Source organism: Leptonychotes weddellii, chromosome 11 (genome assembly GCF_054177405.1).
Source record: "Leptonychotes weddellii isolate Sample4059 chromosome 11, ASM5417740v2, whole genome shotgun sequence".
Taxonomy (NCBI): Eukaryota; Metazoa; Chordata; class Mammalia; order Carnivora; family Phocidae; genus Leptonychotes; species Leptonychotes weddellii.
Window position 1 is genome coordinate 69322272 of NC_138379.1, and position 18955 is coordinate 69341226.

The 18955-nt window shown below is 37.8% G+C and overlaps 1 protein-coding gene across 2 annotated transcripts in view; it reads right to left on the reverse strand.

Annotated features, from left to right (window-relative positions):
* Positions 1 to 2202: 2202 nt before the first annotated feature.
* LOC145716274 (beta-galactosidase-1-like protein 2) overlaps positions 2203 to 18955 on the reverse strand; it is a 23305-nt gene continuing 6552 nt past the window's right edge. Inside the window, exons 4-6 of one of the 2 annotated variants that reach the window (XM_081799077.1) lie at positions 6733 to 6801; positions 3610 to 3705; positions 2203 to 2360 (exon numbers count right to left, since the gene is read on the reverse strand). In XM_081799077.1, coding sequence (XP_081655203.1) covers positions 2225 to 2360; positions 3610 to 3705; positions 6733 to 6801 — 301 coding nt within the window. In that variant the 3' untranslated portion in view covers positions 2203 to 2224. Of the gene's footprint in view, positions 2361 to 3609; positions 3706 to 4129; positions 6802 to 18955 lie in introns of those variants that run through there. The other variant, XR_014138843.1, reaches the window with a different exon arrangement.

Here is an 18955-nt window from a genome sequence, read left to right on the forward strand (position 1 = left end):
GGGAAAAAAGAGGACAAAAGGCCCAAAAGAGTGCTCCCTCAGTATTATGCTGAGTGAAATAAGTCAATCAGAGAAAGACATGTATCATATGACCTCGCTGATATGAGGAATTCTTAATCTCAGGAAACAAACTGAGGGTTGCTGGAGTGGGGGGGGTGGGAGGGATGGGGTGGCTGGGTGATAGACATTGGGGAGGGTATGTGCTATGGTGAGCACTGTGAAGTGTGCAAGACTGTTGAATCACAGATCTGTACCTCTGAAGCAAATAATACATTATATGTTAAAAAAAAAAGAAGAAGAAGAAGAAGATAGCAGGAGGGGAAGAATGAAGGGGGGGAAATCGGAGGGGGAGACGAACCATGAGAGACTATGGACTCTGAGAAACAAACTGAGGGTTCTAGAGGGGTGGGGGGTGGGGGGATGGGTTAGCCTGGTGATGGGTATTAAAGAGGGCACATACTGCATGGAGCACTGGGTGTTATATGCAAACAATGAATCATGGAAGACTACATCAAAAATTAATGATGTAATGTATGGTGATTAAGATAATAAAAAAAATAGAAAAAAAAAGAGTTCTCCCTCAAAACCATTAAATGTCATCCTCTGCTGACAAACACTGAAAAAGTTTTTCAAAACCTCCTTCTCACTTCCCCTTTCCCATCCATCCAATTATGAATGTAGCAGATTAGAGAAGAGATAAGGAAAGAGGGAAGATCCAGAAATTGACAGTCCCTGGGATTAGCAAGAGACCCAGAACCAGATACTAAAAGTTCTAAAGGGCGGCTACTCAGTTGCAAGTGCTGATTTATAACACCACGATAAAATGCTTTTGAGGCCTCCCAACCTCCTCAGACCCTGATTTTGTGCTCCTTAAGCAAGGTTCTGTTTATTAATTTAGTTTTCCAGGAGTTTCAAGACAAAGAAGTCTGATTTGGGGTGGGCTGAGTACTCTAGTTCAATGCTGTCCAGCAGAACTTTCCGATGATGAACATATTCTGTGTTTGCATTGTCCAGTATGGTAGCAACCATCCACACATGCCTACCGAGCACTAAAAATGTGTCTAGTGTAAATGAAGAAATGAATTTTTAATTTTATTTGACTTTAAGTTTAAATAACTGCATGTGGCTATGGCTACTATACTGGACAGCATAGCTCTAATCTTTGTAAAGGATGATCTCTACACCCCCCCTCCCCCAAATGGCACACAGATTCACACTCTTCAGCCACTTAGTGGTTTTAATGGCTTTCCTGAGTCTGATTAACTGAGATACTCACAATGTTAGGAACCAACTCCCCACAGTAATTTCAAATTCACACTCTGTTAAGCCCTCTCCTATCCACATATAAGTTTGCCATTGCCTCCATTCAATCTATGATAACATCTCCTTCAAATGATTACTGTGGCAATGAGATAAGCTAGGTAAATGTTGACTGCCTCACAGAAAGCTTGATACCTAATACATGTTACATTTTTGTTCCCTCCCTCTGTTCATTTTCTCTCTAGTATATAGTCCTTTTTATATTTTCCAAACATTTTAGAAATATAGTAGCACTAAACAATGATTATGCTCGGCACCATGGTTTTATTGTGGTGGAGGGATGTTAAAAAAACAAATAAATTGCAACTTCTACAAAATTGCTGACCTAAAGTCACCCATCTAATCTATTATGTGTGAAGGACTGACAAGTAGCTACCTTTAGCAGCCAAATTAAGACATTTTGAGGACTATCATTAATTTCCCATTTATGGTGACTGAGGGCAAAGATATAATGGAGAAGGGAAAACAAAAATATACAGAGTGCAATTTCAAGTCCACTGCCAGAGAAAAGGTTTCCAGTTGGGCAGTAGATAGGAAACAGTTACAAAAGCAAGGTAATAAAAACCTAATATTTCTTAAATAAGGAATCGGAACGAGCTGCTATATACACGTTCTGCTTCTGTGTGATAGAAAATAGGCTAGCCTTGGGGCTCCTGGTTGGCTCAGTCGTTAAGCGTCTGCCTTTGGCTCAGGTCATGATCCCAAGGTCCTGGGACTGAGCACCGCGTCGGGCGCCCTGCTCAGCGGGGAGCCTGCTTCTCCCTCTCCCACTCCCCCTGCTTGTGTTCCCTCTCTCGCTATCTCTCTCTCTCTCTGTCAAATAAATAAATAAAATCTTAAAAAAAAAAAAAGAAAATAGGCTAGCCTTATCCAGGAAATCAACTGAGGCAATTACTTCTCTTGGTCATAGGAATGGGGAATTTATATTCACCTGGAGTTGTACTATCTTGGGAATTATCTTATCAAAATAGTGATTCACTGCTTTAGTGAAGCCCCTGTAAGTTGTTCGCAGCTTCATTTTTGGATCCTGGAGTAACCAGCTAGGATTGAAAAAGTAGGAATCATTCTTGGGGTGGGAAACAGCAATAAGAAATACTTAAGCATGAGGCTGGAAAACAAGGACAGCCACACTGGAACAGTATATTGTGAGATCTTAATGCATCTTTAAGAAAAAGCAATCTGCGTTCTAGTTGCAAATAGCTCAGCACCTTAGCCACCGCCTCTTTCCTCAAAATACACATCAGAGTTGTGTAATGATGAAATGATCCAGAGCAGAGTCATCAGACTGCAGCCCACAGGCCAAATCAAAGCCATTGTCTGTTTCTGTAAATAAAGTTTTATTGGAACACAGCCACACCCTTTGTTTACATATTGTCACAGCTGTGTTCATGCTACAAGAGCAGGATTGAGTAGTCACAACAGACTGTGTATGTGGTCCCCAAAGTGGAAAATATTTATTACCTGGTCTTTTACAGAAAAGGTTTACCAACCCCTAGTCTGGAGTGAGACTTTTATAAAGCTGTTTCAAAGTTTTTAAAAAATGCTCTTTGATGGAATATTATTTAGCCATAACAGGGGAATGAAGAACTGTACATGCTACTACGTGGGTGAATCTTGAAAACATTACAAAGAAGCCAGTTACAAAAGGTCACATATTCTATAATTCCATTTATATGAAATATACAGAATAGGCAAACCAACCGGTCTGAAAGCCAATTGGTGGTTGCCAGGGGCTGGGAGAAGGAATAATGGGAGTTGACTGGACGTAGGGCTTCCTTTTTGGGTGACAAAAGTCTGGTGCTAGTGAGTGGTGATGGTTGTTCGACATTTTTGAGGTACTTAATTGCCACAAAACTGTACACTTTCAAATGGTAAATTTTTATGTTATGTGTATTTTACTACAATAAAAAATGATTAGAAGCTAACAAAAGGGTAAACCCCTCTTTAAAAAGGGATAATCAGCCCAATTTCTTACTATTTGTACCTCCATCACAATAAACTAGAACTTACAAAGGTATTGCTTAAGTGGTAGCCACTAGCTGTTACTAAAATAAAAAAAGTACTCTATCTTATTTACACTGCAGAAATGAGATGGAGGTTTATATAAAACAAACACATACTATATAAATCCCAGTAAATCAAAGTTCATTTTCTATGTCATTAAGTAGGAAAAGAGTATAGTTTAAAAATGTACACAGAAAACCAGCAAAACCCTTTGCTCTAACTTCCATTTGAATGTGCTAGGGGCCCATGTGGAGTCATGGCCAGGGGCCCCAGATAATAACTTACCTGGGTAAGCCTCCAAGGTCTAAGTCGCTCCCAATATAGGGGCCTGGACACAGAATGACCCACAGCCCCACCTCCGAAGCCATGGCTATAAAAGTCCTGGGAAGTGAAGCAATAAGGATCATTTATTATTCAGGCTGAGAACTGGAATCACTGTTATTTAGCTCACTGAGGTCTCTTCTGAGGTTAGAATGGGCAGAACTCCCAGCCTGGTCTACAGAAGTCCTTGTAGGTGACATGAACCAGGGGGATATGGATCCCTACATTCAATACAAAGGGGCTCATTCAAGGTGCTAGAAAACAGAAAGTCCAGAAGCCTACTCCTCCCGTGTAACTGCCACCACCATGCAAGAAAGTTGTGCTAAAGCAGACACTTACAAATCTTGTTCCTCCTTCTGTGTCTCCTACTTTCAGTCAGTCACCAAATCATGTTTATTCCTCCTACTTAATGTTTTCAAACAGGAAACTCCTCTTAATTTCTAGTACTACCACCACATTTAGTAAAGAACTCATCATTTCACACCTGAGTTATTACAGTGGTTTTCTAGCTGCTTTCCTTCCTTCTTCTAACCTTCTTCCAGTGTTTCTCCAGTCACACCAAACATCATCATCAACAACAAAAATAGGAGTTAATTTTTTACCTCGTATCGGCATCCGGCACTACAGTCTTCTTTAGGACTATTATTTTATTTGACAATTCAGTGAGATAAGTATCAATATCGTCTCCATTTTACAGATAATAAAATAAAAGCTTAAACAAGTCAGAGCTTCTTAAAGGTCATATTTTCAGTAAATAGAAGAACTAAAAGTACAATCAGGCACAGAGCTTCCAGAAATGAAATATCAACTACTGTATTATTCTGCTTCTTTAAAATACTGCTGGTACAATCTTTCTAAATGCACATACAAACTTGCCAAATTAAAATTCTTCAAGTGACTCCCAATGACTTCAGAAAAGATTCCAAATTGTGAAGCATAGTAAATATAAAAGCAACATGTGGTCTACTACCTATTCAGCTTTATTTTTTGGCATTTTTTCTACTTAAACTAATAAAAGAACCAGAGAGCATTATTTGCAGTTCCCAGAAAATATACTGTATGGTAGAAAGTTAACCACCAAAGCCATTCCCTTTTCTTCCTGGGCACACAGCTCAACTACATTTCCCAGCCTCCCAGGCACTGAGGTGTTACTATGTGATGGACTTCAAGCCCACAGAATGTGAACAGGGGCAATGTGTTCCAATTTCCTAAAAAGATTCTCCCTGCTCTCTCTTCCACTTGCTGACTTGATGCAGATGTAAGAGTAGCAGCCTGGAAGCTATGTGACGAAGATGGTGAAGCCACAGATAAAAAGACCCTCAATCTCTTAATTATTTCTTGGAAGAGAGACATAATACTTACCAGGAATACCTATTTTAGATTTTACTTAAATGAAAATAAACCTTTATTGTTAAAGACATTGAGGCTTACTTGTTACAGTAGCTAACATCACCTTAATTAACTTAAAAATGTTCCCTCACATTTTGACTTTGCCCTTGCTGGACACTCTGCCTTAAATACCACTCAGGTCCCTCTAGCAAACTCCTGCTCAACATTTTAAATTACTTCAGCTATAACTTCACTGTTGTCTTCCCTGATCTGTTCCCATAATTTGGGTTGTGTGTTTTTTGTATATTATTTGTCTCCCTCTCTATAGAGAATCCTTAGTCTTGACAGTACAAAGTGTATTGTCTGTCCATCTCCTCCACAAAAGACAATGTCTGAAGTCTAGCAGATAGCTAATACATATTTTTGAATAAACAATTATAGATCTTCCTGAACTTAAGATGGGGTTTTATCCCAATAAACCCATCATAAGTTGAAAATATTGTAAGTAAAAAAATGCATTTAATACACCTAACCTGCTGAACCTCATAGCTTAGCTTAACTTACTCTGCAATGTGCTCAGAACACTTACATTAGCCTACAGCTGGGCAAAATCATCTAACACAAAGCCTATTTTATAGTAAAGTGTTGAATATCTCATGTAATTTATTGACTACTATACTCAAAATGAAAAACAGAATGGTTGTATAGGTACAGAATGGTTGTAAGTATATCACTGTTTACCCTCATGATTGCACGGCTGACTGGGACCTATAGCTAGCTGCTGCTGTCCAGTATCATAAGAGTGTATAATACAACATATTGTTAGCCTGAAAAAGACCAAACTTCAAAATCTGAAGTATAGTTTCTTTTTTTTTTTTAAAGATTTTATTTATTTATTTGAGAGAGAGAATGAGATAGAGAGAGCATGAGGGGGGGAGGGTCAGAGGGAGAAGCAGACCCCCTGCTGAGCAGGGAGCCCGACGTGGGACTCGATCCCGGGACTCCAGGATCATGACCTGAGCCGAAGGCAGTCGCTTAACCAACTGAGCCACCCAGGCGCCCTGAAGTATAGTTTCTACTAAATGCATATCACTTTCACACCATCATAAAGTCAAAACATTGTAAGTCAGAACGTTGTAAGTTGGGGACCGTCTATATTCTGTGCCATATCTTAGAAACCTTGTAAACTATAGTCCAGAAATACCCTCTTATAACTGAGACAGCAGGTTCTTCATAATAGATTAAAACTGCATCAATCAAGATGCAAACTTTCTAAACCACACTGTAAGTAAAATGCACCACAGACACTAAGGTCTAGGCTCTATTGCAAATAACAGATTCACTTCTCAAGAAGGCTTCAATCCAGGAAGAGAATTTTTTTCCAATTATTCACTATGATGATTTTAATAATTGCATAATTCACAAATATCCTATGTCTAAGTGACATCAGGCATTTCCCAATTAAAATGTGGGAAAAAAACTATCAAATGTAAGTCTTCCTTAAAGATTTACTGAAAGCAGTAAACTATGTCTTCCAATCATCTTACTAAAGTACACGATCTTAATTATAAATCAGCCCAATAGGTGGATCATTTTCATATTACAGGGCATATTAATTTATGAGCTTCCTGATGATTTCCCAGAGCTTCCTGATGATTTCCCAAACAGAAAGTAAGGTGCCTTTGTTCATCTGATCCCACAGACCCTAACCCCTGTCTTCGAGCCATAGAAACAGGCAACCTCGACATTAAGACATACATGAAATCCAGATTTGCAGTAAAATAAAACCATCCTTTTCTTGGCTCATGAAGGTTCCAGGGAATATGCCTGCAATGGAAAAAAGAGAAATATAAAAATCTTTTACCTTATTTGCCCTTATTCCATATTGATTCCTCCAGTTTTAATATAGGACCTGGGCTATCTTTACTGTGAAGGAAACAAGATTTCAATAGCCAAGCCTCTGTGTGTGAGTGAACTTTGTATTAGCTTAAAAATTTCCTCCTTCAAATGCCCAGTGCAGATCCAAGCAGCCAATATTATTCCTTGATGCTGAACTTCAGGTAAGATAGATATATATGTAACATCCTCTGGGGTTCAACCACAAATCTTTTTTTAAATACTAATGAAAACATATGAAAAATTTAAATCCATATCTATAATGGCAAAAAAGAAAAACCATTAGCCATAAAACAGAAATCAGCAAGAGCTGAAAAGTGTATAGAACTAGATTATACTGTTTCCTTTAAATGAATAAAATGAAATCCAGCAATCAACAATACAAGATTCACAATACCCAGGATCCATTAAGAAAATTACTAGGCATGCAAAAAACAGGCAAATGTGACACAAAGCAGAAAAAAAAAATCAAGCAATAGAAACAAACCCAGAAATGACATATAGGATGAAACTAGCAGGAAAAAAATACTTTTTAGTATTCAGCTATAAAAATATTTACCATATCTTTAATTTCATAATTTTTTAAAAAATTTTACTATGTTATGTTAATCACCATACATTATATCATTAGTTTTTGATGTAGTGTTCCATGATTCATTGTTTGCATATAACACCCAGTGCTCCATGCAGTACGTGCCCTCTTTAATACCCATCACCAGGCTAACCCATCCCCCCACGCCCCACCCCTCTAGAACCCTCAGTTTGTTTCTCAGAGTCCATAGTCTCTCATGGTTCGTCTCCCCCTCCGATTTCCCCCCCTTCATTTTTCCCTTCCTGCTATCTTCTTCTTCTTCTTCTTTTTTAATATACAATGTATTACTTGTTTTAGAGCTACAGATCCGTGATTCATCAGTCTTACACAATTCACAGCACTCACCATAGCACACACCCTCCCCAATGTCTATAACGTAGCCACCCCATCCCTCCCACACCCCACCACTCCAGCTACCCTCAGTTTGTTTCCTGAGATTAAAAATTCCTCATATCAGTGAGACCATATGATACATGTCTTTCTCTGACTGACTTATTTTGCTCAGCATAATACCCTCCAGTTCCATCCACATCATTGCAAATGAGAAGATTTCATTCCTTTTGATGGCTGCATAATATTCCACTGTGTGTATATATATATATATATATATATATACCACATCTTCTTTATCCATTCATCTGTCGATGGACATCTTGGCTCTACTGGGTATTTACCCCAAAGATACAAATGTAGGGATCTGAAGGGGTACATGCACCCTGAAGTTTATAGCAGCAATGTCCACAACAGCCAAACTATGGAATGAGCCAAGATACCATATCTTTAATAAGTAAAGGAATGCATAACCATAATGAGGAGAAAAATGGAAGATATAAAAAAGACTCAAATGGAACTTCTAAATTTTAAAAATATAGCATCTGCAATAAAAAATACTCTGGATACCATTAATAGCAGCAAATGAAAAATATATTGGCTGAGACTAATAGCAGAGTACATACAACATAATAAATGGTCAGAGCAAAAGAAACTATCCAAAATGGAAAATAGAAAAAATGAAGACTAAAAATAAAAATGAACACAGGATCGGTGATACGTGGTTTCTTACCAAGAAGTCTACCATACGTGGAATTGGACTCCTGGAAAAAAAAAGGGGGAGGCAAAAATAGTAGTAGAAATAGAGCTACAATTTTACCAAATTTGATGAAAACTATAAACCTACAGATTCAAGAATTTCAAAGAACCACAAGTAGAATTAAAAAAAAAAGATCTACACCCTAGCACATTAGAATCAAATTGCTAAAAACCAATGAAAGAGAGAAAATCTTAAAAGGAAACAAAGTGGGGGGGGAGATGATAAGAAGTACAGCAGATTTGTCATCAGATAATGTGCAGGTCAGAAGACAAGGAAGAAACATTTTAAGATACTGAAATTAAAACAAAAACAAAATTAAACCATGTCAACTTAGAATTCTACTTATACTCAGTGAAATTATCCCTCAAAATAGAAGATGAAAAAATCAACTTTTCAAAAAAACAAAAGCTAAGAGAATTCATTACTAACAGACTTCCACTACAAGAAATGTCAAAGGAAGTTCTTCCACAGAAGGAAATACCACGTGGAAATTATAATCTATACAAAGGAATTGAAGAGCAGTAAAAATGGTAAATATGTGGTAAATAAATACAAAGGAATTGAAGAGCACTAAAAAATGGTAAATAAAAAAGATATTTTTTCACTTTAAATTCCTTTCAAATATAACTAGATGTTCAAAGCAGAAAAATAACAATGTATTATGAATTCTGTAGCTTATAAAAAACAAAACACATGACACAGCACAGCACAAAGGATGAGAAGAGTGAAATGGAGGCATGCCATTGTAAGACTCTATAGTGGTAGCTTTATATGTTTAGAAAAAAGGGAGCAAATTAGGAATTTAAGAATTTAGATATAGAACTTTACATAAAAACTTTGGAAAAAAATCCAGGATCTTTAAAAAATGATTTAATTCAAAACCACACTTTCAACAATGGCTAGATCATCCGGACATAAAACCAATAAGGAAACACTGGACTTAAACTACACATTAGACCAGATGAGCCTATTAAACATATATAGGACATTCCATCCAACAGCAGCAGAGAACACACATTCTTCTCAAGTGCACATGGAACATTCTCCAGGATGGATCACATGTTAGGTCATAAAACAAATCTTAAAAAATTTAAGAAGAATGAGATCACATCAAGCATCTTTTCTGACCACAATGGTATGAAATTAGAAATCAATTTTAAGAAAAAAAAAAGGGAAAATTCACAAATATGTAGAAATGAAACAATATAAATAAATGGAAAGATATTCTATACTCTAGGATTGGAAGAATTAATATTGTTAAAATGCCCATACCAACCAAAGCAATCTACAGATTCAATGCAATCTCTATCAAAGCTACAATGGTATTTTTTACAGAAATTAAAAAAAAAAATTCTAAAATTTGTATGAAACTACAAAAGACATTGAATAGCCAAAGTAATCTTGAGAAAGAACAAAGCTGGAGGCATCACAATTCCTGATGTCAAACTATATTGCAAAGCTGTAGTAATCACAACTGTATAGAATTGGCATAAGAACAGACACATAGGGGCGCCTGGGTGGCTCAGTCATTAAGCGTCTGCCTTCGGCTCAGGTCATGATCCCAGGGTGCTGGGATCGAGCCCCGTATCAGGCTCCCTGCTCGGCGGGAAGCCTGCTTCTCCCTCTCCCACTCCCCCTGCTTGTGTTCCCTCTCTTGCTGTCTCTCTCTGTCAAATAAATAAATAAAATCTTAAAAAAAAAAAAGAACAGACATATAGGTCAATGGAACAGTTTAGAGCCCAGAAATAAATGCATGCCCATATAGTCAATTAATTTATGACAAAACAGTCAAGAATATACAATGAGGACTCTCTGCAATAAATGGTGCTGGGAAAGCTAGACAGCCATATGCAAATGAATAAACTAACCCTCTATCTTACACCACACAAAAATCAACTCAAAATAGATTACAGATATAAATGTTTAGAAGTCCTAGGAAAAAACAAGGGTAAGCTCCTTGACATCAACCTTGGTAATGATTTTTTGAATTTGGCACCAAAAGCCAAGGCAACAAAAGCAAAAATAAACAAGAAAGACTACTTCAAACTAAAAGGTCTACACAGTTATGGAAACCAGCAATAAGATGAAAAGGCAACCTATGGAATGGAAGAATATATTTGCAAACCTGCAAATCTAATGAAATTTGCAAAGCTGATTAGGGGTTAACATCGAAAATATACAAGGAACTCATACAACTCAATAGCAAAAAAACAAATAATCCAATTAAAAAATGGGCAAAGAACCTGTATAAACATTTTTTCCAAAGAAGATGTACAAATGTACAACAGGTCCATGAAAGGGTATTCAACATCCCCAATCACCAGAAAAATGCAAATCAAAACCACAATGAGACACTTCCTCACAGCTGTTAGGATGTCTATCATCAAAAAGACAAGATATAACAAAGGTTGGTAAGGATGTGGAAAAAAAGGAATACTTGTGGCACTGTTGGTGGAAATAGAAGTTGGTTCAGCCACTCTGGAAAACAGTATGGAGGTTCCTCTGAAAATTAAACATAGAGCTATCATAAGATTCAGCAATCCTATTTCTGGGTATACATCCAAAGGAAATTAAATCATTACCTCAAAGAAATATCTGTACTCCCATGTTCATAGCAGCATTATTCACAATAACCAAGGTATGGAAATAACCTAAGTGTCTGATGACAGATGAATGGATTGAGAAAATGTTATACACACACACATGCACATACACAGGAATAATTTTTAGCCTTATGAATCTGGAGGGCATTATGCTAAGTGAAGTAAGCCAGACAGGAAAAGACAAATACCATATGGGATCAGTTATATGTGGAATCTTAAAAAACAAACAAACAAAAAACAAAACAAAGAAACAAACAAATAAAACGGGCACCTGGGTGGCTCAGTCAGTTAAGCATCTGCCTTCGGCTCAGGTCATGATCCCGGAGTCCTGGGATCGAGTCCCAAGTCGGTCTCCCTGCTCCACAGGGAGTCTGCTTCTCCCTCTGCCCCTCCTCCCACTCACTCTCTCAATCTCTCTCTAATAAATAAATAAAATCTTAAAAAAAAAAATGAACTCATAGAAACAGATACAATGGTGGCTTCCAGGGCCTGAGGGGTGGGGGAAATGGGGAGAGACTGGTAAAAGGATACTAACTTTCAATTATAAGATGAATAAAGTCTGTGGATCTAATGTATAACATGGTAACTATGGTTGATAATACTATATTGTGTACCTGAAATTTGTTAAGGGAGTAGGAATTAAGTGTTCTCACCAAAACAAACAAACAAAAATAAATATGTGAGCTGATGGATGTGTTAATTAACTGGATTATAGGTTGGAATAGTTTCACAATGTATACATATATTAAATCATCACATAGTATACTTTAAATATATTACAGTTGCTCCCTCTGGGGGAGGGGGACTCCGACAACAAGGAGAGTATTGCTCACAGTGCTCAGCCAGTGGCAAGGAGGCCCAGGTGGCCTCTTCAGCTGCATCCCACTATGGGGCAGCTGTGTGGCCCACTTGCCCAGCTTGAGCTTACTCGTGCACCCCAGTTCAAGAGGGTCCTCCTGGATCTAAGAGTGGACTTTGGTCAGAGTGAAGCCACATGGGGTGCAGAAGTAACTCATCAGGGAAAGGACCCAGGACTTTAAGAGGAGGGGTTTCAAGCTGGGGATAAAGATGTTGCAGGTGCCAGAGAGCATCCTTGCTGAGCACCACCATGACCTACAACCTGCAGAAGAAGCCCTTCTACCTAGCCCTCAACAGCTACAGGAGCTTGGCCCCATAGTGATCATGGCCTGCAATGCCATGCTCTAGGAAGGCCCCAACATGGTCCGCACCAACTCAGTTAAGGCCACCCCTGGCACCACTGTGGAGACTTTATTGTCCACATCAGCAAGAGTGTCATTCGCACCAGAAACTCTGTGGAAGAGAGATCCAGCTGTGGTTCCAGGGCAATGAGCTGGTGAGTTGGGCAGATGAGAACCACCACAGCAGCATTTACCCAGCCTGAGCACTAAAGGTGCCTTCAGCTGCCCCAGCATCCACTCAGGACAAACCACCTCTGTGAACAAGAACTTGAGCCCACATCCAAATTCTGCTCATCCATCATAAATTATCTCCCTGTCCACCTCCTGCTCCACTCCAACACACAGGAGTCTGAGCCACCAACTTTATGTGCCTTTCAGTGTCCTAAGCCAGTAAGATATGGGACCAAATCCTTTCTGTACCAAAGTGCCAGATAACCTATAGATTGTCTCCAAAAGTGGAGAGCGTAACCTCTCCCCACCAAAGGCAGAACTTAAAATTCACTATGCTGTGCAAATAAATAAATAAATAAATTATCAAGTACAATTTAATTTGTCAATCATACCTCAATAAAGCTAAGAATGATTTAAAAAACAGAAAAATAATGCATGAAAAACTGGAAATTAAAGAGAAATAGAACTAATATGGTAAAGAATATTAAAACAGCTTATAGAATATAATGCCAAAATTGTATACAAAGAAATATGGAACTCTCTAGTTGATGGGAAATTTTGTTAAAAAATAGAAATTTCCTATTTGAATAAAAGTATAAAATTTTATTAAATTAGAAAGTATAGAAGAAAACTACAATAACTCTAAATATTCAAACCCTTGTACCAACACCATCATCAAAAATGATGTTTTTAGTGAATTATTTTCTCAATTATAAGAATCAAATTCCAAGATGCCATGCTGTGTAATATATGTCAAATTAAAGTAAGCTCATTTTATAAAGTTAATATAATAACTGAAAAAAAGAGAAACATACAGAAGTCATTCAGAAATTTCTGAGCACTTACTATGTTCCAGGTACTATTATGAGCACCAAAGATCATCAAAACAGACAAAAAAATTCCTGCCCTCACAAAGTTCACAGTCTGGGAACTAAAACTATAAAACTCTGGGAAAAAAAACATTGAGGGAAAGCTTCATGACATTGGATATGGCAATAATTTCTTGGATATGACAATGAAGGTACAGGCAAGAAAAGGAAAAACAAACAAATTGAACTTCATGAAAATTTAAAATTTTTGTGCATCAAAGGACACTTTCAACAGTATAATTCACAGAATAGAAGAAAATATTTGCAATCACATATCTGATAAGGTATCAATATCCAGAATATATAAAGAATTTCTACAACTCAACAATAACTATCCAATTCAAAAATGGGCAAAAGATAAGTATTTGAATAGATATTTCTTCAAAAATGATATGTAAATGGCCAATAAATACATGAAAAGATTCTCAGCACCACTAATCAGTAGGGAAATGTAAATCCAAATCACAAAAAGAGATACCATTCCATGTATGGTGATTAACATAACAAACAAACAAACAAAAAAAGATACCACTCTACATCATTAGGATGGAATGCTTGTGCATTTTTGGTAGGAATGTAAAACAGTGCAGTTCCTGTAAAAAACATGAGCACTCCTCAAATAATTTAAAATAGAATTATAATTCGAGCAAGCAATTCCACTTCTGGGTACATACACAAAAGAACGGAAATCAGGAACTCAAATAGATATTTATACACCAATGTTCATAGCAGCATTGTTCACAATAGCCAAAAGGCAGAAATAATCCAAGTGCCTATCCACATATGAATGAATAAACAAAATATAGTACATACCATGGAATATTATTCAACCTTAGAAAGGAATGAAATTTGATACATGCTATAGCGTAAATGCACCTTGCACATTACGTGAAGTGAAATAAGCCAGACATAAAAGGACAAATATTATATGATTCCATGTATATGAGGTACCTAAAAAAAATCAAATTCACAGAGATAGAAAATAGAACAGTGGTTACCAGGGAATGAAGGGAGAAAAGAATGAGAAGTTATTTTTTAATAGAGTAGTATGGGATAATGAAAAAGTTCTGGATATTGACAGAGGAGATGGTTGCAAAACAATATGTATTTACATAATGGCACTGACTTTGGAATGTCTTTGGAATTTGTGGAAAACGAGTTGACAATATTTACTAAAACTAAACATACACCTACCCCATTGTCCATCATATTCATTCCTAGATGTATAGCCAACAGAAATGTTTACATATTCTCACCAAAAGACAAATACGAGATTGTTCCTGGCCCCACTATTTCTAATTGCTAAAAACTGAAAATATCTAAATGTCTATTGACAAAACAAATATACTTTGGTATGATTATCAGTGGAATTCCGTAGTTATGAGAATGAACAAGCTAAAACGTGATAATAAGGATGAATATCAAAAACCTAATCTTGAACAAAAGATAGCAGACACAACAGAGTACATATTGTATGATTCCATTTAAATAAAGTTCAAAAACAGGCCAAGGTAATCTATGTGTTAGAATAATGAGTAGTAGTTATCTTTTGGAGGGAGGACATGACTGTAAGGGGGATGGGAGAGCTTCTGAGATGCTGGAGTACTACAAGGCTTTGGGGGTTGGTTACAGGAGTATGTTCACTTTATCAAAATTTATTGAGCTAAACCCTTATATACTAAGTACATGTTAAACTTTAATCAAATATTACTTTAAAATAAAAACTAAAATGAAGAAGAACAGGGGAAAAAGGAATCGAGAATATTTACTACCAGAAAGGTAGTAGGTAATTTGGGCCAAACCTCTTAATGAGGAAAACAAGAGAAAGTGAGCAAATTTTTCATTAACTGACAGAAGGCATCAAAAAGACTTCCACTTTCTAATCCAAGAGGTAAAGAGCTTCGAAGTTGTCACTCCCATCCTCACAAGAACAAAGCTGAGACCTAGAAGCTGTTGAAAATCAACAACTCTTCTTATCTATCAGAGAAGAGAGGTCACAGGGAAAACTACTGCCCCAAAAACTAGAGTGAGAGACAGCTGATGTAATGGTTAATTCTACATGTTGACTTGACTGGGCAATCAGGTGGTCTGACACATGGTCAAACGGTGTATGAGTGTTTCTGGAGAAGATTAACATTTGAACTAGTAGACTGAGTAACATGGATTGCCCTCCCTAATGGGATAGGCCTCATCCAGTCAACTAAAGACCTGAATAGAATAATTATTAATATAATACATCACATCAACAGGCTAAAGAAGAGAAATAATCACATAATTTTATCAATAGATGCATAAAAAGCATTTGAGAAAATCCAACACCCATTCATGACAAAAAATTCTCAGTAAACTAGGAAAAGAGAACTGCCTCAACTTCATAAAGAATAGCTATAGAAAACCTACAGCTAACAACAAACTTCATTATAAGAAACCAGAAACTTCTCTGCTAAGATTAGGGACAAGGCAAGCTGCCTTCAGCTCAGGTCGTGATCTCAGGGTCCTGGAATCAAGTCCTGCATCAGGCTCCTTTATAAGCCAGGAGTCTGCTTCTCCCTCTGCCTGCCACTCTCCCTGCTTCTGCATGTACTCTCTCTCTGACAAATAAATAAATAAAATCTTTGAAAAAAAAATTCAAAAGACAAAAAAAAAAAAACTCTTGGAACTACTGAGCGATCAATAGCAAGATTTCAGAAAACAAAGTTAATATACAAAAGTCAATCATTTTCCTATATAAGAGCAATGAACAATTGGACAAATAACACTATCCAACTTCAAAACTCACCATGAAGCTACAGCAATCAAGACAGTGTGGCACTGATGAAAGAACAGACAAATAGATCAAGGAAACTGAACAGTGAGCATAGAAATATATCCACACAAATACAGTCCACTTATATCTGACAAAGGAGCAAATGCAATACAGTAAAGAAAAAAAATAGTCTTTTTAAAAAATGGTGCTGCAACAACAGGACATCCACACGGACACACACAAAAATGATGTAGACATAGTTTTAACTCCCTTCAAAAAATGAACTCAAAATGGATCATAGACTTCAATGTAAAGTGTAAAACTATAAACCTTCTAGAAGATAACATAGAAGAAAATCTAGATAACCCTGGGTTTGGCAATGACTTTTTAGGTACAATACTAGCACACTGCATGACATAATTAAATTGAACTTCATTAAAATTAAAAACATATGCTATGCAAAAGACATTGTCAAGACAATAAGAAGACAAACCACGGGGGGAGGAGCAAGATGGTGGAGGAGTAGGAGACCTGGATTTCGTCTGGTCCCACGAATTCAGCTGGATAGGGATCAAACCATTCTAAACACCTACAAACTCAACAGGAAATCGAAGAAAAGAATAGCAACAACTCTCTGAAAAAAAAAACGACCACTTTCTGGAAGGTAGGACATGCAGAGAAGTGAATCCGAGGTGATATTCGGGAGGATAGACAGCGGAGGAGGGGGCCTCCATTGGCCACTTCTGGCAAGTGATAGAGCAGCGGAGCACAAAATTGGAACATTTAGAAGTCGGCTCTGCTGAGGGACATCGCTCCAGTGGCTAAGCAGGGGGTAGAACCCTCACGGGACAGTGTGGTCTCAGGACCCTCGGGGTCACAGAAAGACCGGGGGGGCCTCAGTGCAGCAGAGCTCCCAGGGATCGGAGCGGGGAAGCCGGCTACAGAGACGGAGCCGAGGCGCGGGCTCTCAGCTCAGGGTGGCCATAAACTGTGATCCGCCGCACAGTCGGGCCACTACTCCTCCAGCAGGGACCCAACAAGTGGCAGATCCGGGGAGACTCCCCTTCCTCCCCCAGGAGGAGCGGCGCGGGAGCGCACCACAGGGATCTGCTGGGTTTGGAGACTCCACACAGGGTCGGGTGCCAGAGACAGAAATGCTCAGTCACAGGCCAGGTGAGCACGGAGTGCGGCCGGAGACCGGGGAGATGGGAGTGACTGACTGCTTTTCTCTGGGGGCTCACTGAGGAGCGGGGCTCCGAGTTCTCGGCTCCTCTGGGGCACAGATTGGGAGGCTGCCATTTTCACTCTCGTCCTCCAAAGCTGTACGGAAAGCTTGCAGAGAAAAAAAGCTCCTGAGAGCAAACCTGAGCAGATTACATAGCCCGGACCCGGCAAGGGCAGGGCAATTCCACCTCCAGCAGAGACTTTGGGAACCACGGCAACAAGCCCCTCCCCCAGAAGACCAGTGAGAACAGCCAGCCAAGACCAAGTTTACCATCAATGAGAACAGCAGAACTCCAGCGGTAGGGGAATACTGCACATAGAATCCATGGCTTTTTTACCATGATTCTTTAGTCTTTCAAAGTTAATTTTTTTTTAACTTTCTTTTTCTTTTTTTTTGAATTTTTCTTTTTCTCTTTTTTGACCAACAGCTTATCAATCCCTTTTTTAAAAACTCTTTTTTATTTTTCATTTTTACAGTCATATTCTATCCCTTCATAGCAGTTAACCTTATTTTTGGTATATATACATAAGTTGTTCTCTCTTTAAAATTTTGGGATACAGTTTCTTCTAACAGATCAAAATATACCGTAAATCTCTAGTGTATGGCTTTGTTCTAGTCTGCTGCCTGATCACATTCTATCCCTTTTTTTTTAAATCCTCTTCTTTCTTTTTTCAACCAACTTCTTATCAATTCTGTTTATAAAGTATTTTATAATTTTCATCTTTACAGTCATATTCCATCCCTTCATCATATTAACCCTTATTTTTGTACATATATAAGTTTTTCTTTCTTTAAAATTTTGGGAGGCACTTTCTTCTAACAGACCAAAATATGCCCAAAATCTAGTGTGTGGCACTGATCTATGCACCAGCCTATTCATATTTGATCATATTCTGTCTTTTTTGTTCAGTTTAGTTTTTGTTTGTTTGTTTTTATCTTTTTCTTTTTCTTTTTTCTTTCTTACCCTTTCTTTTCCCCATTTCAGGTCTTTTCTGATTTGTTTACTGTGTATTTTTCTGGGGTCGTTGTTACCCTGTTAGCATTTTGTTCTCTCATTTGTCTATTCTCCTCTGGACAAAATGACAAGATGGAAAAAATCACCTCAAAAAAAAAGAAAAGAGGCAGTACCGACTGCCAGGGATGTAATCGATACGGACATTAGTAAGATGTCGGAACTAGAGTTCAGAATGATCTTAAAGATACTGGCTGGGCTTGAAAAAGGCATGGAAGTTATTAGAGAAACCCTCTCTGGAGAAATAAAAGAACTAAAATCTAACCAAGTTGAAATCAAAAAGGCTATTAATGAGGTGCAGTCAAAAATGGGGGCACTAACTGCTAGGATAAATGAGGCAGAAGAGAGAATCAGTGATATAGAAGACCAAATGATGAAAAATCAAGAAGCTGAGAAAAAGATAAACAACTACTAGATCACGAGGGCAGAATTTGAGAGCCTAGTGATACCATAAGATGAAACAATATTAGAATAACTGGGATCCCAGAAGAAGAAGAAAGAGAGAGGGGGCAGAAGGTATATTGGAGCAAATTATAACAGAGAACTTCCCTAATTTGGGGAAGGAAACAGGCATCAAA